General features: G+C 44.1%; 1 protein-coding gene across 2 annotated transcripts in view; it reads right to left on the reverse strand.

Annotated features, from left to right (window-relative positions):
- The window catches only part of ELAPOR1 (endosome-lysosome associated apoptosis and autophagy regulator 1), a 54063-nt gene extending 29610 nt beyond the window's left edge, over positions 1-24453 (reverse strand). The window contains exon 1 of one of the 2 annotated variants that reach the window (XM_082227061.1): positions 24124-24453. In XM_082227061.1, coding sequence (XP_082083187.1) covers positions 24124-24300 — 177 coding nt within the window. In that variant the 5' untranslated portion in view covers positions 24301-24453. The remainder of the gene's footprint in view (positions 1-24123) is intronic. The other variant, XM_082227062.1, reaches the window with a different exon arrangement.
- Positions 24454-25844: the final 1391 nt, after the last annotated feature.

The raw sequence follows: 25844 nt of genomic DNA on the forward strand, positions 1-25844 counted from the left end.
TCTGGAAATGAGCCAAGTCCACCAATTCTCTCATGAGTCACCTGACCAAGTAATGCGCTCTCTGTTTCTTTGCGATGAAGGCATACAGGGCTATTCTACATATTTATTCTGAGGCTGATCTACCGGTATATATTTATTTTGGCATTTCCTAGTTGCTATGATGTAGCCATTCTCATTTTAGTAGAAAATGCAAACGTCATATGTTTAATCTGTTTAATGGACTCTGTGTTCATTCTATACATTTCATATGTATCGTATTCAGTTCTGCTGTTAGCCACTAATATTAACCAACTTAATAAAGATTAATCAATCCTACTGGGCAACTGCTCTTCTTCCTCTCTTAAGAGCGACTCTCCTTTTTGTGTCCAGCTTCAAACAGTAAATATACCTAATTTTCATTTATAAAAAGAAAAAGTTATTCCTTCGGAGGTAGTAAGATGCATTAAAATGTGTGGTATGTAGTACACAGCCTTAGCCTTGGTTTTCTGTTTGGTGCCAGGTGAGGACCTTTTTATTTGCCCAGGTCTTTCGGCTTGTTTGCGTTTCATCACGCTGGAATGTTGCCTTCTTTATTAGCAACATATTGTACAGTTTGATATTCACAGAATTGTAGACTTGTAGAGCTGGAAGGGACCCTGAGGGTCACCTTGTCCAACCCCCTTTGATGCAGGAATCTCTTGCCCAATGTGGGCCTTGAACCCACAACTCTGAGATTAAGTCGCATGCTCTACTGGCTGAGCTATCACACTGCCATTGTATATTATTTATTTAATTCTTATGAGCTGCTCTGAGAGCCTTGGCCGAAGAGCAGCCAACACGCAAACAAATCAATTAAATCAAAAATCCTTCCCATAAAAACAATCTTGACTTTTGCTTGGGACAAAAATACAGCAAACTACCTTGTTTAGGATCTATCTTGCTTCAGAATCTAGATGCCGTAAGAGAGAAGCTTGTTTTGCTCTCCGACAAAAACAAAGGCCTGCTTGCAAATGCATTGGTAACTTTCTTAGGAACAAATGTAATTAATATCATACATTTGCTTAATAGCAAATGCAATCTCCAGCTAAGTCCCCGAGTGGCTAGGTTAACATGCTTTTTATGTTTTTCTTATAAAAACTCTTTATAATGTGTTCTATTGTCCCTGAAACGGCTGGCTCAAGACATTTTGCTGCCTGGGGTAAAAGGCACTCTAGTGCTGTCCATTCTATGTAGAGAAGCCAACTGGACCGGCTGCTGAATCTTACTTCAACACTAGCAAAGATCCACTATAAAAACAAACAAACCACTAACACTAGCAAAGATGGCGCACTCCACCACATCCCATGGGGCATGCAGGGTAGACCATGTGGTGCACACCTACCTCTATCATCCAGCTTCTCGCTGCCACACCACCACCCACACAGCATGTGCTACCCGAGGCGGCTGCCTCACTCTGCCTAAGGTCAAATTCTGGTCCCCAACTACCTTCCTTGTGATCTAATGCTACTCATTTCATTTGTAGCTGCATACTTCTAAAAGCTACAGCGAGCCAGAAAATCTCATTCTGGCTTGGGATTTCATTATTTGGATATAGTAATATTTAAGAGCCAATGTAGTGTAGTCGAGAGAGCATTGCACTAAGACCAGGGTTCAAATATGCCCCCCCTCCCAGGTATAAAGCTCACTGGGTGCTGACCTTGGGGTCAGTCGCTGCCTAACCTATCTCACAGGGTTGTTGTGAGGATAAAATGAGGGAGGAGAACTATGTACGGCACCTTCAGCTCCTTGGAGGACCATTGGGATATAAATGTAAAATAATAATAATGAATAACAGGAGGGAAGACCCTTCAAAATATTAAAGTATCTTGGAATGTAGAGGACTGGAGTCAGAGAATCAGGCGTGCATTCCCAATTCCCAATTCACCCCAGAATTCCAGCATTTAATGGGAGGTTTCTTTGAAAGAAAAAAAAAATGCACCACACCATGTCCATACCATTCAGGGTCAGAGCTGGCTGTGCCATTTTGTGGACAAAGGTGCTTTGGTGTTAAGCATAATTCAACACAGCGATTAGGTCCAGGTTGGCAGTTTGCTCACGCATCACCTGACATGTAGATTAATCTCTTTTCTGTTTGTAATACATGAAGTAGCCCTACGTGAAACAGTGGCAACGAAAATGCAGCCTTTTGTAAAAGTTTCCCAGATGTTAATTTTATCAGGATTGATGAAAGCCGGTTCTTTGCTTTCCGTGGACACCTGCCCTGCCCTTCACTTATCTTTGACTGTGTTCCACACATCCATATGGAGGAACAGCTGCTACATGGGTAAAGTGTTCCCTGCTAATCACCTTGAAAACCCGACACCTTCCTCTGTGCAGAGGCCAGGGAGGGTTGTTTATGAAGAAGTTAAGCTAATGCTCAAGGCAAATGCAGCCGGCTGGAAGAGTTAGCCTAAAAGCCTGGCAAAAATCACCTTTTGTGTTAAGCTGCAAGTTGAGCACCTTATCTTCCCACTGCCCCCCAAATCTAAATAGTAAGGAAATGAATAGATTATAATCTGTTAAGAAATAAGGTTCTAAGATTTCCTCGTTATTTCTTAAAAAAACAAAACACCTAATTATTTCTAACACCCAAATCTATATACCTGAGAAAAAGCTCTGCATTTGGACAAAGAGCAGCTGTATAAGAGCAATGATGTTGCTGAGAAACCCCTGCTTTTGTTCTTACAGCCTGTGTAGTGTCAAACTGCAGTCCTCTGTAGACCTTCAAAGTGCCTGCACAGTGATAAACAGGATTACCACCGTCCCCTTCATGGGGCACCTGCTGGTTCCACCTGCCATCCACATGTTTGACTTAAGGCAGTGTGTGCAAAAAAGCTTGCTTGCAATGAACTTAATATGCACAGACCTCTGCACAATCTGTACATGCAAAGCCAGAACTCCCAAACTAAGAGGCTCCTATGAAAACCAAGAAGTGGTACAAGACTCAAATCTTTTAAAGATCTGATGAAGCAACCGACAGAAAGAAAGAATCTGAAGCAAATAATGGGGCCTCTGTTTGACATAAGCATAAATTAATCAGAAAGGGAGCTGTCAAATGAGGCAAAAGCACACACAAGTCAGGCAAAAGGATGCAAGATTTCTCAAAGAAGCTAACTTTAAAGGGCTGTGAGAGAGACAATAAAACAGCAGGAGAAATTCAGAGCTGATAAAGACAAGTGTGGAAGTATATCAAAAGAAAAGCTCAAAAATGGTAAGCAAATGTAAATAATGAATTACAATTTAATTAGGATGCAATCCCATACTGAAGATTTGACAGCTTTCGACTTTGGCAGAAGCCCCCACCACATTGGTGGGATACCAGATATGCAGCCACCACGGCAGATTTGCCAGGGGAGATCTGCTGGTGTAAACCCTCCACTGGTAGAGCCATTCCACCAGCAAAGATACGCCAGTGAAGCAGCTGGAATGGGGTGCAGGGCACAGGCAACGTGAGGAAAGAGCGCACTTGTACCATATTCTACACTCCTTAGATCTGCAGCCGTGAATGCCATAACTTTACACACCAGCTCAGGGGGAAAAAGAAAAAAGCTGTGCTATATGTGCATCTAGAAGGATGCAACCCATCAACATTTAGGATTATCACCCATGCCCTATGTTGGAGGACATAAAACCTGTTCTTTCACGCCAGGGACAATGTATCATAAAACACAGTACTCCCACTATTATATTAAATTTATATTAAAAAGCAGGATTTCTGGGGAAAGAGATGGGGGCTTCTGGAAAAAAGGGAGCAGGGCCACTTGTCACTTTTTTATTACAAAGAGCAGCCTCTATATTCTTCTCACGGGGTCCAGGCTGTCTCATTGATTTGTCCACTTCCAAACGGCTGCTTTGTGGTTGGGTGGGGCCAGTGAGGGCCCCCTCTGATTTCTTGGGCCCTCAGCCAGCACTCCACCTGATACACCAGCAGTACAGTAGTACCTCGGGTTACAGACGCTTCAGGTTACAGACGCTTCAGGTTATAGACTCTGCTAACTCAGAAATAGTACCTCGGGTTAAGAACTTTGCTTCAGAATGAGAACAGGATTTGTGCAGTGGCCGTGTGGCGGCCCCATTAGCTACAGTGGTACCTCAGGTTAAGAACAGTCATCCAGAATGAATTAAGTTCTTAACCCAAGGTACCACTGTATCTAAACCCCCTACACAGAAAGGCTACAACTCAGACAATAGGGCACACGGCTTGGGCCTGTATCTCTCTGGCCTCAGGTAGCTCACATTTGATGCTCACATGCAGGTTTCCCCCCTTGTTTCCTGTTTCCAAAGGAGCCACTTTGCATCAACACAGCTTCTCTCCAGATAACTCGTACAAAACACAAGGATATTGCTGAAACTTCTCTTCCCAGAACCTTATCTGGTACAGTATCTCACCTTGGAGCTTCAGGCCCAAATGCCAAGTTACCTTCCGCTCCCACAACTGGAGATGCAAGGACACAGCACCCCACGCAGGTAAGCAAGTTAAAGAAAAACCCTTGCTGTAATGTATAACCGTTGCAGCTGCCTCCCATGTCCCCCCCCCACTCCTTTCATAGTACATAAATACGGTGTCTTGCTTGAACCGTCTTGCCCCAACACACTTGGCCTCCCCAAAATCAGTGCTCTCTACATAGAGGAGGTACTCATCCTCACACCCAGGTGAACTCTTCATTGGCAAAGGCCAGACACTCCTTTCCAACTCGGTTGGCAAGGCTATAAACAAGCATGAGAGGGTTCTGCTCTTCTTTTATACAGAGCAAAAAAAGGGGGGGAATAAGTAAATCAAAGGATTTTGCCGAACTTGTTCAAGGAAAAAGTTTAGTTCTTCAGCACCTTCATTTATAGTGCAAACATGATATATTTTTCCTCCTGCTTAACTTAAATTCAGAAGGCTTATTTAGCTTTGTTGCAGAACAAGCTTTGGAGTTTTGTGACATGTTAAACAATGTTTTGGCACTGTATTAGCATTTTCTTAAACTAATAAGAAACAAAGGGCTCATGAAAATATAGAGCCTTTCTCAAGCACCATTTAAATTAGATCTAGCTAGTGTGTAAAAAGTGATTTTGTTACTAGGCTGATGAACAGCAAGTGGTTCAAAATAGCAATTGAAAACAAGCCAAGCCTTTGAAGTTTCACAGCACTAAAATATCAGGGAAGGGAAAAGGTAAGACAAGAGTTATTATATTAAGACTGTTTGACAGGGAAGGTTTTTGAAATCCCTTGATCTTTCTCAGCACATCCAGTTTTCACAGAAAGGTGCAGCCACACACATTTTCTTCTAGAACAGTATATGCCACTTGATCACAGAAGAACTATCAGACTTTGAAAGAAAATGCATTTTAATACAGGAGAAAATGCTACGGGTTTTGTGCTTTTAAAAAGCACCCAGTATTTTCCTCAACCAAATACAAATATGTGCACTGCAAAACATTTGCCATGTAAAACTTTTGCAGGGAGTATTTCACTTCTCTGTTCCCCTCCCCAAAACCAAAAAGTGTTGGAGATTATGTACTTGGCTTCATTTTAGTTTCATCACGTCTACCATCACAACGTACATAATAGAAAGAGGTTAATGAATGTGTTCAAGAAGGGAGAGGGACAGAGGTGAACCTAGAGAGTGAGCTACTCAGGAGCAGAGCCATGCAAAATCGGGTGTGTAGTCAGAAACAAAACCATGCATGACCCCGTGACAAAAACACACACACTTTTTCAGTACTTGCTCTGTGTGGTGTAAGTGGACTGTACATCTGCCCATGGAACAATGCTGAGTGGAACCCCCAGTCTTCCAAATCACAGGCATTCAACAGGGCTAAACATCACCCTCTAAATAAAGATGTGCAGAATGTCACTTGGAGGTGGCGCTTGAAACTATGGTCAGCAGTGCAAAGCTGGGGGCCAAACTTGGCAACGGATGGTTGAAATTAATGTGCCTAGCTTTCTTATAATTTGTGGCCGAGGGAGGATCAGGATTTGGACCCTGTACCAAGGGGCAGTTAACAGTGTCTGTCAGCCATGTTCCTGGCAAAAATCGTTCTTGCCCGGTGCCCCAAAAGCTGCTATTTGAACCAGGAGGGAAAGTGCTACTGGCATCAAGGGAAGCTTCCCTCCTTGTCATGTCTCGTGTCCCTTTCCATCCCTGTACTGATGTCTGCATGTGTACCCTGCAAACATGTAAAGAGAAATACAAGAATGGAAAAGGACAAAAAACAAACTAACATGGAACAAAAGGCAATCGTTTGGGCTCAGCCCAAGAGATTTGGCCCAGATCCCTGCCCTTATCTGTATGCACAGTGGCACAGAATTCTCATTACTGGTTGAAGCAGAGAACAGGGCAGTGCATTGCTCTCTTTCAGCCTATGCAAGCAATTCCCGGTAGCCAGCTTCCAGTATTTTTAAAACATTTCACTGGGATAGTAAAATTCTTGAAGGAGGAAAAATTACGTAGTAAGTGCAATTCCAGGTGAAGTTCAGAAGGGCTACAACAAGTGCTACTTTTCTGTAATGAAAGTCAAGTCCAAGGGGTCTCAAGTGTAACAGCTACAAGTTGAGCTTCCAGGCTGGGTCCACAGTCTTTTAACTGAACCAGCAGAGGCTCAGCTGCTGAGCACTTGCTTTGCAAGCATGCAGCCCCAAGACTGAGAAAGGCCTCTGTGGGAGAGCAATTCCCAGTCACGGTTAATGATGCTGGGTGAGATGCACCGCTGCATCCCAACCACCTGCACTTGTTTAATGGGTACAGTGCCTTCCCTCCCACCCTTCACTCTGTGTGCCTAATTCAAGCTATTGTCAGAATATCCTCCAGACCTATCAATTTGCCTCTTTGAATGCCAGGGGTTTTTTTGGGGGGGGGGTAATTTTTGCTTCAGTCTTATATGCAGCAGCATTCGGCATTTTGAATTAGATATGGAGCTAGAGCAGCCTACAATGCTTTTAAAGCTAACTGTTTGATGGATGTAAAAAAATATGTGGGAACACAAAGTCAAGCACTCAAGTTTCATAGAATCATAGAGTTGGAAGAGACCACAAGGGCCATCGAGTCCAACCCCCTGCCAAGCAGGAAACACCATCAGAGCACTCCTGACATATGGTTGTCAAGCCTCTGCTTAAAGACCTCCAAAAAAGAAGGAGACTCCACCACACTCCTTGGCAGAAAATTCCACTGTCAAACAGCTCTTACTGTCAGGAAGTTCTTCCTAATGTTTAGGTGGAATCTTCTTTCTTGTAGTTTGGATCCATTGCTCCGTGTCCGCTTCTCTGGAGCAGCAGAAAACAACCTTTCTCCCTCCTCTATGTGACATCCTTTTATATATTTGAACATGGCTATCATATCACCCCTTAACCTCCTCTTTTCCAGGCTAAACATGCCCAGCTCCCTTAGCCGTTCCTCATAAGGCATCGTTTCCAGGCCTTTGACCATTTTGGTTGCCCTCCTCTGGACACGTTCCAGTTTGTCAGTGTCCTTCTTGAACTGTGGTGCCCAGAACTGGACACAGTACTCCAGGTGTGGTCTGACCAGAGCAGAATACAGTGGCACTATTACTTCCCTTGATCTAGATGCTATACTCCTATTGATGCAGCCCAGAATTGCATTGGCTTTTTTAGCTGCGACGTCACACTGTTGGCTCATGTCAAGTTTGTGGTCAACCAAGACTCCTAGATCCTTTTCACATGTACTGCTCTCAAGCCAGGTGTCACCCATCTTGTATTTGTGCCTCTCATTTTTTTTTGCCCAAGTGCAATACTTTACATTTCTCCCTGTTAAAATTCATCTTGTTTGTTTTTGCCCAGTTCTCTAATCTGTCAAGGTCATTTTGAAGTGTGATCCTGTCCTCTGGGGTGTTAGCCACCCCTCCCAGTTTGGTGTCATCTGCAAATTTGATCAGGATGCCCTTGAGTCCATCATCCAAGTCGTTGATAAAGATGTTGAATAAGACCGGGCCCAAGACAGAACCCTGTGGCACCCCACTAGTCACTCTTCTCCAGGATGAAGAGGAACCATTGATGAGCACCTTTTGGGTTCGGTCAGTCAGCCAGTTACAAATCCACTGAGTGGTAGCATAGTCAAGACCGCATTTTACCAGCTTCTTTACAAGAATATCATGGGGCACCTTGTCAAATGCCTTGCTGAAATCAAGGTAGGCTACATCCACTGAGTTCCCTTCATCTACCAGGCTTGTAATTCTGTCAAAAAACAAGATCAGGTTAGTCTGACATGACTTATTTTTCAGAAATCCATGCTGACTATTGGTGATCACAGCATTCCTTTCTAGGTGCTCACAGACTGTTTGCTTAATGATCTGCTCCAGAATCTTCCCTGGTATTGATGTCATACTGACTGGGCGGTAATTATTTGGGTCCTCTCTTTGCCCTTTTGAAAATAGGGACAGCATTTGCCCTCCTCCAGTCTGCCAGGACTTCGCCTGTTCTCCAGGAATTCTCAAAGATGACTGCCAATGGTTTTGAGATCACATTTGCCAGTTCTTTTAATACTCTTGGATGCAGTTCATCTGGCCCTGGAGACTTGAATACATCTAAACTAGCCAAGTATTCTTGTACTATCTCCTTAGTTATTCTGGGCTGTGTTTCCTCTGCTAAATCATTTGCTCCAAATTCTTCAGGTCGGGCATTGTTTTCTTTATCGGAGAAGACTGAGGCAAAGGCGGCATTGAGGAGTTCAGCCCTTTCTGTGTCCCCTGTTTGCATTTCACCATCTTCTCCTCTGAGTGACCCCACTGTTTCTTTGTTCTTCCTTTTGCTATGAACATACCCATAAAAGCCTTTTTTGTTGCTTTTAACCTCTCTAGCAAGCCTGAGTTCATTCTGTGCTTTAGCTTTTCTGACTTTGTGTCTACACGTGCTGGCTATTTGTTTGAATTCCTCTTTGGTGGTTCCCCCCCTTTTCCATTTTTTGTACGCATCCTTTTTAAATCTTAACTGTTAAAAGTTCTTTAGATAGCCACCCTGGCTTCTTTAGGCACCTTCCATGTTTCCGTCTCATTGGTATTGCCTGAAGTTGTGCTTTTACTATCTCCCTCTTAACAAACTCCCAGCCATCATGAACTCCCTTTCCTTTTAGTATTACTGTCCATGGGATCTCACCCAGCACTTCCCTAAGTTTTATGAAGTTGGCTTTCTTAAAGTCAAGAAATTGAGTCCTAGTATGCTTGGCTGCTCCTTTCCGCTGTATAGTTTCATGCATTCTGTCACTTAAACACCCAACTGAGATTGCAACCTGTGCTTTTTCGATTGCAGAGAAATGTATCTTTTTACCTGGCAAAACACTGAAGGACAAGCTATTAGCAGCTCACATATATTCAGTGGTGTCTGGATGTTACACTAAACCACTGTTTAAAAGCAATGTGAATGAGTCTACCTTCCTTCAGGGCTCTCCCCACCTACCCACAGCTAAAAGAAGGAACATAAAAGCGCTGGCTTTGCTTTCAGTAAACTATGACTTCCTGCGTTGTCAAAACTCAGAATAGTAGTTTAACACTAACTATGGTTAGGGTTTTTATATAAAATCAATACAGCTTCATAACTCACAATTTGAAGTTGACTTGTTTGAAAACTAAGTGCAGTTAGTGAGAAAACATTATTCCTGCTTCAGATAGCATGGGAAGTCACAGTTTACAAAAAAGGAACAGCCTGTGGACTCATGTTCTTGGCTGTATGGGTGGAATAGAATTGCTCAGGAAGAGAGGAGGCTGATTCATGCAGTGTTAAACCATAGTCTAATGTTACATCTGAACTTGGTCATTGCATTCCCATTTTCTGTAAGGCATACATGATTCTGTCTGCTCACCATCCCTCTATCTGCAAGTATGTGTGCACACCCATCACTCAAGAGCAATAGATTAGCACAGAGTTTGACATTTCCAGGCTATTAAGGAAATTCCACTTTTAATGAGCAAGAACTTCTGTGCGATTCAAGACAATTCTCCTGGACATAAGCTTACTGTACATATCCATTTGTTTTCCTTGGCAAGAGACTGACATTTGCTCCTGGCACTTGCCTGAGCTGTTCTTTATTTGGCACATTGTAAGGATAACCTACCCGAGTGCAATGAATAGCAGGTAAGTCAGAAAAAGGGGGAGAAATAAAAAGAATTCTACTGACAAACCACTTTTCCAGACAAGAACATATACTAAATATGAAAAAAACATAATTGAGGGGTATATTATGAAAAACAATTAACAGTCATGTAAAGAAAAGATACTTTTCTTCTGTAGAAAATAGATGGTAGATAAATTTAAAACACACACACACATTTGGTCTAACACAATGGGGAAGGGCTATTGTTCGGCTCTACGTTTTGCATACAAAACGTCCCAGATTCAACCCCCTATGTCAAAGCCTTTTCTTCAGTGTGCGGTGGGACAGAAATGAGGAGTTGAGGGGAAACTGTACCATTAGAAAACTAATAATGTGAAGTTTGAAAAAAAAGGGGGAAATTAGACAAGTGAGGCAGTTAATTGACATGAAATGTCAGGGACAGCATGTACCCAAATTGTATCAGGGTAGAATGTGCTCCATTTCCATACTTAAAATAAACTGCCCAAACCAGATTAAAACATCTTCTTTTGGGCGGGAACCACCTCTTCTTCACCTTCACCTTTTGGCAGGTAACACTTCATTTTATCCTTGTAGTTACTCTTAAAATATTCCTGTTTTTGCACCTGTCACCAAACTAAGGCAGACTCATCTACCATATAGTGACAGTTCATTTATAAGAACTAGTGGCTCCTATGGAGAAACTGCCATTGATACAGAGTGTAAAGCACGCTTTGTGTTTGTTCAGCCTTTGCTATTTTGGTGTGTGTGGGGGGTACAATTGGTGCAGTTGCTTTTTAAAAAAAAACCCTCCCAGTGTCTCCAAGCAGAGCTGGGAAAGACTTCTGTCTGAAACCCTGCCAGACAGTATCAAGCAGGTGTACATTGGAACATTGGAAACTACTGGCAGATCTCTGGGTGATTTCCAGGAGCTTGGTAAGGGATTCCAACTATCTAGTACAGTGGTACCTCGGGTTACAGACGCTTCAGGTTACAGACGCTTCAGGTTACAGACTCCGCTAACCCAGAAATTGTACCTCAGGTTAAGAACTTTGCTTCAGGATGAGAACAGAAATCATGCTCCGGCGGCGCGACAGCAGTAGGAGGCACCATTAGCTAAAGTGGTACCTCAGATTAAGAACAGTTTCAGGTTAAGAACGGATGTCCAGAACGAATTAAGTTCTTAACCCGAGGTACCACTGTAATAGCAACACCAGAAATAGGTGGGGCAACCCAGCCAGATGGGTGGGGTATAAATAAAAAAATAAATAAAATAAAAATAAAATATCACACCCACACACAAATCCTAAATTAGGCTGCTGAAACAAAGAAAGGCTGCAGGGAAATCTAGGCTGAACATATGTTAAGGGGCACCTTGTCCTTAATTCTTAGGGCTTGTCCACACTTCTGCTTGCCCCATGCCTAGAAAGCATGGGTCTAAGCAAGTTTCCCCTTGCCCCACTCATTTCCCAAGAAAAACCTGCTCTTTAGCTTTAAACTGGAACAAATGGCAGTTCACGAAAAACCCGTGCCATTTGTTCTGACTGATAACAAAAGAGCATTTTTTTCCCCAGGGGAAAGCAGTGGGACAACAGGAAGTGGATAAGCCCTTAGCTAAATTTATTTTGCACCTGGCTCTGGTTGGGGGATCTCATGAGTTCTAGTACAATAATATGGTAGATCCTGCAAGACCATCCTCCCCTGGTGTACAATGTAGATGACTCTGAGCTGGATGAACAGTGGTCTGAGTTGGTTGGTATAAGGCAGCTTTCCATGTTATCAGTCCCTGCTTTCTCCCACCTGCGATGATCAATCAATAGTAAAGAGACCCTTTTAAGCAGAAAGTGCTTTCATACCAGTAAAGGTCACTTAGCTGCTGTAAGGAATGCTAAGTTTATCACAAATGTGGAAATGGGTATTTTCAGGAAACTGCAGCATTCTTCCAATGCACTCAGAATAATTCTACCTCCAGAAAGCTGGACCCAGAACCTTGTACTGAATAATAATAACTGAAGCATAGTTGAAATATTGGCCAGTCTTAAAAGCCGCCCAGCTGCCTCTGTAAGGAACAGGTTGTAAAAGCAGCTAAGGAATAACAAGGAGTTCTTATCTGGATTCACCATGTACTCCTCCTTCGGGCATTCTGAACCAGGAAGCAAACAAGGCTGCAATCTGGCACTGGGAGTGTACCTGCCATCCCAACTCCACTTCCTTCTCCCCCATGCCCAAAGTATCTCTGCTGTTTGCATTGGCTCTCAATACCATTTTACAAGTGGTTTTGTCACTGATGACCATACAAACAAGTTCTATTTCCTCAGAACATTTTGCTTTTTTAAATGAGCAATTCAATCTGTCTTTAAGAGGCATGCAGACATTCTTTGAGAAGATTAGACACATGCCTATTATGAAGCAAAAGTGGTCCGTTTCCTGGAACTGTGTTAGAAGCCCAATCTTGTTTGCAATCTTCTGGTTTCACTGTACTTCTGCTGGCAACTCTCCTCATCCCTCGATTATCAGAATCAGATCTCTTCACTAACTTCCCTGTCTGAGATGGAACAATAGCAAGTTCACGGAATGCTGCTTAACAGCAAATAAAACTGCTGGTCCAAGCAAGCTGGGATTCTCTATCCTGGCTTGCACATGTCCTTCCCAGCCCAGATGCCAGGGACTAAACCCAGATACTTGTTTCACACAAAGCTTGTACTTTAGTATTAACCTGTGTTCCCTCCTCTCTTGCTTTGCTAGCGGGGAAACATTTCTGATGCAGGATTAGGACTTTCCGGGCCACATAGTACAAAACATATCTAGGGCATCCACTATACTCATTTCTCCACATACATCGTCAGAAACCCCTGGGCAACCGTTTATGGATTAAAAGTGGCTTTTCCAACTCAGCTGAGCCTCACAATGTTAGATAGCCTAGGCCCCTGTCGGTTACAAATCCTCCAAGCTACTGGTTTTTCCAGTTTTACTTCATGTACACATAAACCGCCACTCAGCCTCTGAAACCAGCAGCCTGTAAAAGGCAAAATCAACATTTTAAGTTTCATTTATTGCGTGTTCACCACCTGCTCTCCTTATCAGGTTGATTCTTCACTTCACTTTCTCCTAGCACTAATTTCCAGCATTTTCTTTCTATATGTGTTTCCTCTCTAAACCACTTCTTCATTTAATTGAAGAGATTGAAGGTATGCCATTTCATCTCTGTAGCAACAACTTTGAAAACGTGCACAAAACATGTGCGAGCACAGTGGTGTGTGTGTGTGTGTGTGTGTGTGTGTGTGTGTGTGTAAAATGCATGCACTACCTTGAGATAGTAGCAAACTGGATTTTACAGAGGTCAGAACCACCCTTTTCTTGTCTCTACCAGAAGAAATTAGCAAAGGGCCTGTGGTGATAGGTGCACAAGATGCTGGTCACAGATGCCAACTTGAAGAAAATATTTGGAGGGGGGTGCCTCTCCTCACTTCTCCCCTCTCTCCACACCACCTCCCTTCACCATGAGGACACAAGCCTGTAAAAGAGGGTGGTGTCCAGCTAGGAGGGAGGTGGCTGTCCAAGGGAGGAAATAGGGAAAATAGGGAGGGTTCAGCTCCCCCTAAATATTCTATTGGAGGACCAAAGGGACCAGGGCCTCACAGAGTTGGCACCTATGTGCTGGGCTGTGTACACTGCACCACCCCACCCCCACCGCCACCACCCAAACAGCATGCGTTGCTCCTATCCCAATATTCACTCCCAATCTCCACAGGTTTAGAACCAGTGTCTGTTGAATATAGCTGGATTCTCCCTTCAGGCATTCACTCTAAAGAAAGGTTAGGAGAAGATGCAGCCATGCACACACTTTGGGCCCTGATGCATTCAGCTAAACATCTGAATAGGGCTTAAGGAAAAATGACTAATTTTTGCTGGAATACACAGGGCAGAAGCTGAAAGGAACTGAAAAGAAAAATCTAAATGTGGAGACAAATGGTTCTAAATTTAACTCCATAGTGGTAGGATGTGTTTCAGAGTGGAATTTTTTTTTAAGTGAGAAACGGAAGTTACAGCTCTGTGTTGTGCAACAAGGGGGCTAGGTGGGGCAGGTGGATATATCACAGAATATATAAGTATCTACTGGTGAAGCAACAATTACCGCAGACCAAGCCAACCATTGTTGCACTTGAGCACAACATTTAAGAAACAGGCGAACTTGCACACGTTTGCCAGTTGCTCAGTTGGTCATCTGTATTGTTCATTCATTGCTACGGGGCTTCAGCTCAAACAATCAAACATTATCCTGGAAAGGACAGTGCAATAATAATTGCACATATATAAATTGCACATATATAAAACAAAGAAGAGTGCTAATTAGGCTGTTCATGCTATTGTCCATGACAGGCCACAACAGAGTGAATTCAGCAAGATCCATTCTCCTGTTTGCTATGGGTCCATACCTTTTCATACCTAAGCTCTGAGTGTGGATGCAAATGATAAGCAGACACATTACATAAAGAGCACTTTAAACTGGTGTCTCATGCAGAATGTCCAGTGTTGGCACATCAGTTATTTGTAACACTTTGCCTTACAGGCTGCTACACACCTCTATGTCTTGCAATAACGTAGTACACAATGGGGACCGCACGTGATGCTCACCCACAAGGAGCAGCACTCATGTGCCTGGATTTAAAAGCAGCCACTACATGGCTGCTCTTCATTACAAAGTCAAAGACTTGCAAATTATAAAACATTGCATGTATAGCAACGGTGATTGGCAGCCTTTTCAGTTCAGCTTCTTTATGCCAAAACACCTGATCTAAAGACTAGGTGCAGCAGCACTTAAGTGTTAGGAAGGATGTGCCAGCAATACAAAATCATAAAGCATGAAAGTTACATCAGCACTACAGTACTACTGATTGACATCTATGCAGAAAAATGATGTAAATTAGGGAATACCTGTATTATTTAAAATAAATTACCAGGGGATTTTCAGTCCCCTGAGGCTCCAAGACTCATACCTATTTAGAGTTTGGAAGCTGCAGTGTGGCTTGTCTAAAGAGATTCCTAAAACTTGAGAACGGCAAGCCAAATCCAGTTGTACAGGATGCTTTGGCAGCCAAAAGCAACACACACTGCAAAATTGAGTATAGCTCCCAGGACCTCCTGCTTCTTTTAAAAACGAGGATAAGGATTTCCACAGAATAGAATGATTTTAATTGAGGTATATGGACCTGAGTCATCTCAAAAAGCAGAAGAGGGTGGTGCAGTGTAAATATACAGCGATATACATAGTTCCAAAAGGGAAGTAGCTGGGATTATGACTTGAAAAATGGCACATTACCTGGAAAATAAATTGCTATCATTTATCTTCTGCAGGTTCCAATTGAGCAGCAAATTATGTGAAGGAAGTAAAATGTCAGTTTGTGGAGGAGAAACGTTTACACAGGGCAGAGGGGCTTCTGGAAGAGAGCTGAGAAGGAGGAAGCAGGTGGGACAAGCAGCCAATCAAAAAAGATAACCAGAAAAAACACAACTCCAACTGAAAGACAAGCCTGGTTATTAGTGGAAAGGGGTGAACAGGTAAGGGAGCTGATGAAGCATTGCAGGGGCAGAATGAGCCTAATAAGCCTGATGTTTGACGACAATTTTCTACCTTGCTTTCCTCACTCTGATATATTCCTAGAACCTTGGGCCACTCAATGAGGATGCACGTTGGAAATTTCAGGACAGCAAAATAAAATACTTATTCTTACAGCAGATAATTAGAGTATGGTGATGGCTGCAACCAGCTTTAAAGGGGTGATTTGATAAATTCATGGAGGGTAAGGCTGTCCATGGCAAACAGCCATGAAAGCTGTATGCTACTTCCATGTCTCTGAATACCCATCACTGAGGAATATGAGTGCAGAGATTGCTCTAGTGCTCATGTCTTGCTTGTAAACTTTCCAACAGGCACCATCACTGAGATAACAGGATGCTGGAGTAGATGGACCTTCAGCCTGATCCAGCAGGGCTCTTCCTATGTTCATAGCTCTACAGAAACTGACCTCATGAACAAGAATCTGAAGTAGCACTATGTACTGTAACAGATCCCCTTCCTTGTATGTGGGTACTCAACAGCCCAGTAGGGAGCCAGTTATGCCTTCTTGATTTATGGTTGCCACCACCTATTTCAGTCTACAGCCTGTCCTGCCACCCCAAACAAGGAGGGATCTGGGGATGCCCCATTAACTATTAGATACTGGGATCCCGGACCAATGCACCTTGTGCCTCCAGCCAATCCCCTGCTCCTGGTGTCTCCCAGAGGGTAGATTAATGTACTAGTCTAAAAGAACTCTGATCCTAAATTCCTTGTAGCTTTAATTCCAAGCAGTCTGGATGCATGGGGATGACTAGAATCCTGAGGTTGGCAAATGCACACACTTCAGTGGTCAAGTTATGAAACTTTATTAAGAATAGAAGAAAGAGGAGAGTAGGCAAATGTTCAACAGAATACTATAAACAAAATGAGAGCCTGGTGGCTCAAACCCCTAACTGATCTAACCAGTCAGCACTGTATTTCTAGTTGCTTATGAGTAAGCTGCAAGAATGGTCAGCTTCCCAGCGCATAGCAAAATGCTGTGTGGCCCTGATGCAGAAAGGTCACAGGCCCTGAGGTGGGGAAGCAAGAACAAAGGGAATGATCCTAGAGTACCTTTTCATGGGATTCCTGCCCAATGACCAATCAGACCTCAAGTCACATTTTATAGGTAAATGGGAGATACTTTGTCAGAGTAAGGTGAGAGGCTGAGGAGTCATTTAGGGTATAAATTAAGACCCAGATTTTCCCAACTTTCCGTCAGACAGTTTTAATCTTTCTCTTGTGAGATAGCCAGCTGGGTGGGGAAGCTGCGAGGGCTTTGCTCACAGAAAAGAGAAGCAGGAGACCAGTGCTCCTCTGTCACAGTACAGTGGTACCTCGGTTTAAGAACAGTCCGGTTTAAGAACAATTTGGTTTACAAACTCCACAAAACCGGAAACAGTGTCTTGGTTTGAGAACTTTACCTCAATCTAAGAACAGAATCTGAACGGTGGAAGGGCACCAGCAGCGGGAGGCCTCATTAGGGAAAGCGCGCCTCAGTTTAAGAATGGTTTTGGTTTAAGAATGGACTTCCAGAATGGATTAAGTCCATAAACCGAGGTACCACTGTACTTACATATTCAAGAGTTTACTCATACAGCATATGGTGAGGCTAATGGGGGTGGGGGTGGAGTGGGAAATGCAGGTGTTTATCTGAATATCAAATAAATCTAGTAAAGCAAGGACAGCTAAGTCCAGGCTTCCGGTAAGAGGAAACACACAGTCATCAGTGTACAGGTGATAACTGTAGCACATAACCAATTACAGTTGCCTTACTAGACCAAGGTTATAAAAGAGTGAGGAGAAGCTGAAAACTCATTGATGCACAAGATGTACAGTGAAAAGGGCAATATTAAGACTTATAAACGCAACAGCAAATATTTCTCAATGTAATTGTCCTATACATCAGCAGGAGCTTTTATCAGTGTTTCCAATACAGAACACTTTTTGTCTCACCTCAATATTTACGATCTACAAAAGCAAGCAAAAACAACCGTTTTTGTTTCTTTAAAAGAGTCCTCTTAATTCAGAAATATAGGAATTAGTCTGCGGTTTTATCTGGCCTTAGGCCAGGGAGGGGAACCTGTGACCCTTTAAATGTTGTTCGACTACAGCTCCCGTCGTCCTTGACCACTGGTTATGCTGGGTGGGGTTGATGGAGTCCAATGAGATCTGAAGAGCACAAGGACCCCATCCCTGGTCTACAGAGGCGGCTTCAGAAAAGAGTATTTCTCATCCTAACCTGGAAATGTCAGGGTCTAAATCTAGGGTCTGTTGCAAGGCATGTGTTCTCCTTCTGAGCTACAGGGACATATGTTTTATCCCATTTCTTGCTGCCTATAGCAAAGACATAAAAAGAGTACTTTGCAAACCTCTGTGGGACCATTGAGTAATACAAAAAGGAATTGGTTGAGGGGTTTGGGTTTTTTTGTTCCATCATAAGCATCTGCCTAAGCATTAGCTGACGGGCCTGAATCAAACGGGGTGGTGAAAAGGAGCATATGCCCTGCGTGGCAGGTTAGCGGAGAGGAAAAACTGCTGAGTGGCTATATAAAGTTCTTCCTCCTTGCCCACCCCAAGAAGAGGAAGGTGAGAAGCTGAAGCAGGATGGGACGCAAAGGGGAGAAAGAGGGGCCTTGTGCCAGTGGCAGACTTGGGGCTTTCAAATTTCAGCAGTGCCCTGTGCCACGCTGAAATTCGGCACATGCACACACACACAGCCTCTTGCCTTCCGTTCTAAGTCATTGTTTCAGCATTCAGTGCAGGTGAACCAGTCATGCTTGGCTAAATCCACCTCTGCTGCTACTCAAGTCCTGCTGGGGAAGCTGAACCTGAACTTGGCCAGCAGACCAGGACAAGCTCAGAGTCAGAGCTTCCCAGCTTGTGTGTGTGTGTTGAGGTTCCACCATACAAAAACAGGGAAGGGGGGGGAGGAGGAAAAAGAGCCTCAAGCAAACCAGCTCCTCCATCCATTGATCACTGCCTATTGGGGTCTTTGCTCACCCCCAATCCCTGCATGCCATTTCCCGTGGCAGAGCAACCCACCATTTCTCAGTGTTGCAAAGAGTTGGAGGAGGGAAGATGCTGCCTTCAAGACTGTCTGGCTGAGGCTGGGGAAGCACTTGAGGTCCCACCTGCCTGCCAAGTTGAGGTGTAGGGGGCCCCAGGCAGGCTTCCTTCTTGCTGGGGTGGGCAGCAGTACAGACTTTTGCCCCCTTTGGCAAAATTCATAGATCCAACACTGCTAGCTAGAAGTACCGAGCAGCAGCAGCAACTGATCCTAATTACTTTAGGCAAAAAACAGGTATGAGTCTCCTGGAGCCAATAGTCAGGATCTATATCAGCATAAATTAAATAAAAATACAGCTATTCTGTTCTGCAGCTATTACTGATCCCATTGAGCAAATGAAAAGAGATGAAGGAGTTTCAGCATGCTCCGCGCTCTCAAAGATGACACTGGGAGAATTGGTCATTTCTAGAAAATGATTTTCTGGTGGGTGGGGTCTGAAAGAGCAACACTTTGATATATGAAAATGCACTTCATATGTACCCCAGGGATGGGACATGGAATTACAGTGGTACCTCAGGTTACATACGCTTCAGGTTACATATGCTTCAGGTTACAGACTCCGCTAACCCAGAAATATTACCTTGGGTTAAGAACTTTGCTTCAGGATAAGAACAGAAATTGTGCTCCAGTGGCACAGCAGCAGCGGGAGGCCCCATTAGCTAAAGTGGTGCTTCAGGTTGAGAACAGTTTCAGGCTAAGACTGGACCTCCGGAACGAATTAAGTACTTAACCCGAGGTACCACTGTATACATGATGACTGGAATGAAATACTAACTCATTTTTTTAATATTATTTCACAACTTACCCAAGTCCCTAACCATGGTCAGGCTTTGTCTGTTCAAGGGCCTTTCCCTTGATGCTGGGCTTTCATATTGAAAGAGGACAAACACTAAGGATGGAACCCTAATCCCATTTACATGGGAGTAAGTCCTACTGAATTCAATAGGACTTACTTCTAAATAGATACACTGTTAGCCTTTAGCAGGCCTTTCACTTTTAGGAGATATAACAAAAAAAACAAAACAAAACCCGCATGCGGTATTCTACCAAATTGCTCATTAAGAAGAAAAACTGCTTCCAGGCTCCTGAGCAATAAATGCAAAAGCTTTGGGGATATTTGACAAGCTCTTGGTACTTATACTTATTAATATTAAAATGGGAATTTCTTTAAAATGCTAATTGAATGAATGCCCCGATCCTATGCACGTTTACTCAAAAGTAAGCCCCACTGAGCTCAGTGGGACGTAGTCCAAAGAAAGTGTGTGCAGCATTACAGCTGACATAACTTTATTTTGAATTTCTTAGACTACCTATAATTAGCTACATACTATTTTGTACCTCCTCCTCTGTCAAATGGTTGGCTACAGCCTGCCCAAAATGCCTAGGGCCAAAGCAGACCAGACGAGATGCAGAAATAGAATCCCAGTTTTATTAAACTTCAGCAAATAGCAGCTGCATGGGAGCCCAATTATAATGTCTCAATAAGATGAATGGGCTGAAGGCTTTCCCATCCTTGCTTAACACACACACAAAATAGAGGGTGGTAGTCAACTAAGTTTCACACACAGTTGAGTTCGGTCCATTATATTCAATGAGTCTTTTAGCAGGGAATTTTCCTAAGGTTGTCTGACCCCACCCCCATCAGTCACTCCCAAGGCTCTGGACTCTGGTCCTGGATAAGTTGAGAACTAACATTTAAAGCCTGAAGCCACATTTAATTTCAATCATCACATATCACTCCATGTTCTACCAACCTGGCTTTTCAGGAGTTGCTCTTTCGAAACCTAGGCAGCAAACCTGATGCCAATCTCCAGTTTGTCCGAAATGCATCACTTCTAAGGCAGAACTAATTTTGCTGATATTCTGAAAACCTTCATCGACACTCTACCCTTGAATACATTTATTATTCCTTCCTTCTCTCTCCCCCAGAACACTGCACATTAAAACCAGAAACACTGCTCCAGTGAGGGCTGCAGGAGATTATACATTTAAATAAAACATGCACAGAATTAATAATAAAAGTTAAAAATAGAGAAATTAGTCAGCTTGAGTTTGGCGCTTTTTGAACCTGGCACTTTCTGTTGCTATGCAGGGCAATAGAAAAGGGTGCTGAATTCAGAGAGCGCCCAATTCAAGCAGAGGCTGGGAAGCAAGAATAGGAGCACCCATAAGAGAACACTTTTGAGTCTTCTTTTTCAAGCTGGCATCTCAACTTTACTTGTGCAGCACCTCAAATCATATGATGCCAGGTGATTAACTGGCTGACTTTTCCCCCTAAATGGCCTGGTGGGCATAATTAGGCCCATGAGCCAGAGATCTCCCACTGCTGCTGCAAACTCTTCAGCACCACGATTCCATTCTATGAGAAGGGAGGCAGAAAGCACCACCCACACGCCAGCCTCTGAATTCATGAGTGGCAACTAACTGTCACAAGCCCCCACCTTGCTTGCTCCATCTTTACTCTGGACACCCAGAGGTGATCTTGTTTTAGCTCACCCCAGGGTGATTTTCCCCCTCAGTCACAAGAGCTGCCTGAAACTGGATTGCAGAAAGGGTTGTGTTATATATAAGTCTAGACAAGTTTGTGTTTGTGAGGTCTCTTTTCATGGCTGTGCTACATATGCAATGTACTAGTGCGATAAACTGCGTCAAGGTATGATACTTTAAAATGGTAGCAGTGGGCCTCCTGGAAAGATGAGCAAATGAATAAAGTGAAATAAGCCCCACTGCATCTCGGGGAGGAGGGATGTTTTGCTCTGGCTGTTGGGTTGCCTTTGGTCGAGTGGGTCATTCAGCTTACTCTTCGTGTAATTGGTTGAGCAAGACTAACTTAAATCCTTTCACAAAGTCTACTCTTGAGTATGACTAGATTCAACCTTCAGTTAAAAGGCAGCTGATTAATCAACTAAACATTATTTAATTGGCTGACAGGCCTAAAGAAGTGTGAGAATAATCCTCCTGCTGGAGCAAGTTCCACCAACACCTATGAGATTGACTTCCAGCAGGGATGGGCCACGCGGCATTTTTGAATGCATAATCAGCATTCATTCCCTGAGATTCATGCTTGTGAAGAGATGGGGAAGTGCAAAGAACACCTCGGCTTGCCTCCTATAAATATATCATTCAGCCATTTCACATAGTTGAAGTCACGTGCTTCTCTTTCTACCAAAATCTGAAGGAGAAAGAATTGGGGAGAACATTCATCCTCCTCACCTCCAATAAGCACTTAAGAACAGAGGCCTATGCCTCCCTTGGACCCCGAGGGAACTGTTGGAGGGTAGGTTTGCTGCTCCTGGTGTTATTTGGGGGAATCAGCCACCTATGGGGTGCTCACTTTGCTAATAGATGGCTCAATAATGGTAACTTCAAATTGCCTGCTTTAGTTTCTTCTCAAGTTCCTTTTCAAGAGTTCCAAAGTAATCAATTTTGTTTGTATTGTTTAAGTCTTGGGAGCTGCAGGCACAAACAATTATGCACAGCACTGCACCCCCAATAGAACACCATTGTTGCTACATTTTGGCACAGACAAAGGCTACAATAAAAACATCAAAATGGTATTTCTTGGTCATTTTGAAGAAGGGATTAGAATGAAGAAGAGCCCTACCCACGGCTACGATAGCCGAAATGGAATTCCTAAGTCCAGAGACCATATGCCACAGAATACGAGTTGCTGAGGGATAATAAGTTGTGAGGGCTCTTGCCTTCAAGTCTTGCTGGTTGGTTTCCAGAAGGCATTTGTTTGGTCCCTCAGGGAAAACAGGATGATGGCATTAGATAAATGGTTTGATCCATAAGGCCACCTTTGTTCTTAACAGAGAAAGAACTGTCAAGGGTGGAGCTCAGACATATAGTTACACCCACAGCATACATGCAGTACAAGAAGCCATACAAAAATGGAATGAAAGTGCATTCTGGCTGTTGTACCAGCTTTTTGCAGGTGCAATTTTGGGTGTAACAAGATACAAAAAAAACCAAAAAAAAAAAACAACACAACAAAGATAAACCAGTAACAAAATTGCAAGAGAGAAAATGTACTTTTACAGACTGCAAGTTAAATTCAGAAAGCCTTGACATTCCCAGATCTTTAAAAAGCACACACAACACACAAATGCAAGTATATGGCAAGCGTGGTGAACTACCTCACCCATTTCAGCCAATGGAATGTAACAATGGTCTGCACAATGACCAGAGATTAAAAAGTGTTAATACCCATGCACCTGGCAGCTATTTACGTGCAATTTTCCTCTGCTTTGTTTCATTGCCTTTGATTTTTGTTTCCATTGTCTATACTGTTCATATCAGTTTTCATTAAGGAAAAACAGGCATGCACAGGAGAAATTAAAGTCACTCTTTGTTGACATACTAGAAAGTTACTGCGATCTGACTCGCAGGCAACCTGCCATGTTACATAGGAGGGGGGGAAAGGAGCAAACACAGTCAGTTTCCCAAGGTAGATTCCAGTCAGCGGTCAATGGGGGTGGGTGCAGGAAAGGGAGTACTACAGTGCCAGAAGGTTGGACAGCACTGATCCTCCAATTTAAAGACAGACAAACACTCTTCTTCAGGTTTGTGAGATGGGTCTTTATCGTTACTCCTTAGTTAAAGAGAAATGAAGGTGGTAGTGGTGCTAGAAGTCCCTAAGGGACAGTTTAGAACTAGTTAGAACAGATCTGGTTTGATAGCTACTAAAATAATAATCCTGTGGTATCTTAAAGACTAAAACTGATCAAAGTGTAAGCCTATGGCACGCCAAGTGTGTTCATCCCATAAATGTACCTTTTTTTGCTACAACAGAGGCTACGCTCTGGAATGGGTCACTAAGAGGCACCAACAACAAAAAGAGCACCATGTCCAGCATATAGGAAACATGGAGGATAATGATCCAACAATGAAAATCACTACCCGCTACAGAACTGCCCTGGCTTCAGTCTCTTCTAGGAAAACTAGAGATTTCCTCCACCTTCCCTGGTGGTGGCTTGAAGTTAGCCTCTCCAGCCCCCATTTAAACATTCCCACAAATGGCCTGCCAGCCCTCCAAGTAGGTTTTGCTCACAGCAAGCTGTTGTTAGCATGCTGGCTAGGTAGTGTACTGGCCCCCACAAGACCCCCTAGGCGAAAAGCAGCCAAGTACACTTCTGAGGTGTGCCTGCCTTGCTCCAACCCTTCCTGGGGCTACAGCATTCATTGATGCCGAAGAAACAATGCTCTTCTAGCGTGCCTTTTGCTCCACAAGCATCGCAGACTACTTTGGCGTCGAGTTTTATTCTAGTCAACACAATTTGATTTGGCTGAAGCCAAGTGTTTTTTCTAAGGCGTTTCAAATTCAGACACACACACACCCCCTCCTCTGCTCCAGGACATGAAAGCCCCCTGCTCTTCCCCGCCGGTACCTCTTTGCAGGCGTGCAGCTCCTCTCCCGGAGTAGCGGCGCCGGCCCAAAGCAGCAACAGCAGAGAAAGCAGCAGAAGAGGCAGGCGCCTCCGCCCGAGCTCGGCACCAGGGAGGCACCGCCAGCACCCAGCTGTATCCGGCCGAGGAGGATGGACACCGCCAGCGGCCCCAGCCATCGTGGCGCAGGAGCGGCACCGAGCAGCTTCCCCGCGCGTCTGGATGAGGCGGCCACCGACTCACAGGTGCAGTAGCGGCGGCGGTGGCAAGAGCAGTAGCAGCAGCAACAGCAAGCAGCGCTCTCAGGCGGAGATGGGATGCGGGAGCCCCGCCCCCTGCCCGCCTCGCGCCGCCCACACCTCGCTGCCTAGCAACCGCAGCTGCCTCCGCCGCGCCGGCCTCCGGCTCCCGCGCACCTGAGGCGGCTTGAAAGATGCGCCCGGGGGACAGAGGCCGTTTGCTGCTGGCGCGCGCGTCTTTCGAAGGGCGCGCGAGCCTCTTGGCGCGCTCGCCGCCGCCGCCGCGTGACAGGCCGCGCGACCATAACAAAGCAAAAGCCCGCCCGCCTAATTTTGAACAATAGGAAACGGCGTAGCCGGAGGGAAAGAGGTTTAAGGGTTAGGGTGCAAGCCTAACGTCGTTGGCCCCCTGGGAGTCAGCCGCGCTGGATTCAGCAGGAGTTGCTTCTGAGTAGACGAGGGTTAGGCTCGCTCTGGGAACGACTAGGCCACACCACCACCTGCTGAAACCACTCCAGGGGGCGAACAACTTGAATTTGGAAGGGGGGGCGATCAAGCCCCACCCCACATAATCGATCACATGGCATACACACTATGTGAATGACGACGCACATCAACTCAGCGGGGGCCGTTCCCAGTGCCGGATTTATGTATAAACTAAATAAGATATAGCTTGCCCCCCCCCCCGAAATATTTAAAGGGGGGGACTGGATGTACATTTCCAAAATATAAGATAAAAAAACATAAAATAAAACCTACATATAGCAAGTGTTTCGTGTTGTGTAGGCTTCTATGATGCAAGCAATGGGCCCCCAATCATTTTAAGTTAGAGCTTAATAATTATTTCACTATTAACATACTTCTTAAATGTATTTCAGTTCAACAATTGCTTTGTTTAAATACATATTTTATGTGCAAATGGCTTTAGATACCTATTAGGTCCATAAATTACCATATAGCATATATTCAACCCAAAAAACAGCGACAATTTGTTGTTGACAAAGGACAGCTGGACATATAAAGGGCCCCATTACCTTCAGTAGCTTAGGGCCTCATCAAACCTAAATCCGGCCCTTTTCAGCCCCCTCAAATATCTCATTGGCCCCTGGGAACTACGGTATCTGCTGTGAATCACTCGCAAAACACTCCCGCTCTTTAGGCTTAAAAGGACCTTGAATATTAGAGGTTTGTTGTGACAGCTCAGATTTTTCCTCTTCTTCTGTTCTAACGGGCCTCCCAACCACGTTTGCAGAACGACTATGCCCACTGATGTGGTTGGTATAAATGGGATGCTTTCGGTGTAGGAAGCTTAGAACTGGGTACCGATCTATTTGCAGCGCAGATGTTCCGTGATCTTTCCCTGGTTGGTGGTTTATTAGAGAGCACCACAGAAAAGCAGCAAACCACGGAAAGCCAGTTTAAAACAGCAGCGAAACTGAACATTGAAAGCGCGGGGGGTGTTTTAAAAATCAGTTCTTGTCTGG

Source organism: Podarcis vaucheri (genome assembly GCF_965113315.1).
Source record: "Podarcis vaucheri genome assembly, chromosome: 6".
Lineage (NCBI taxonomy): Eukaryota > Metazoa > Chordata > Lepidosauria > Squamata > Lacertidae > Podarcis > Podarcis vaucheri.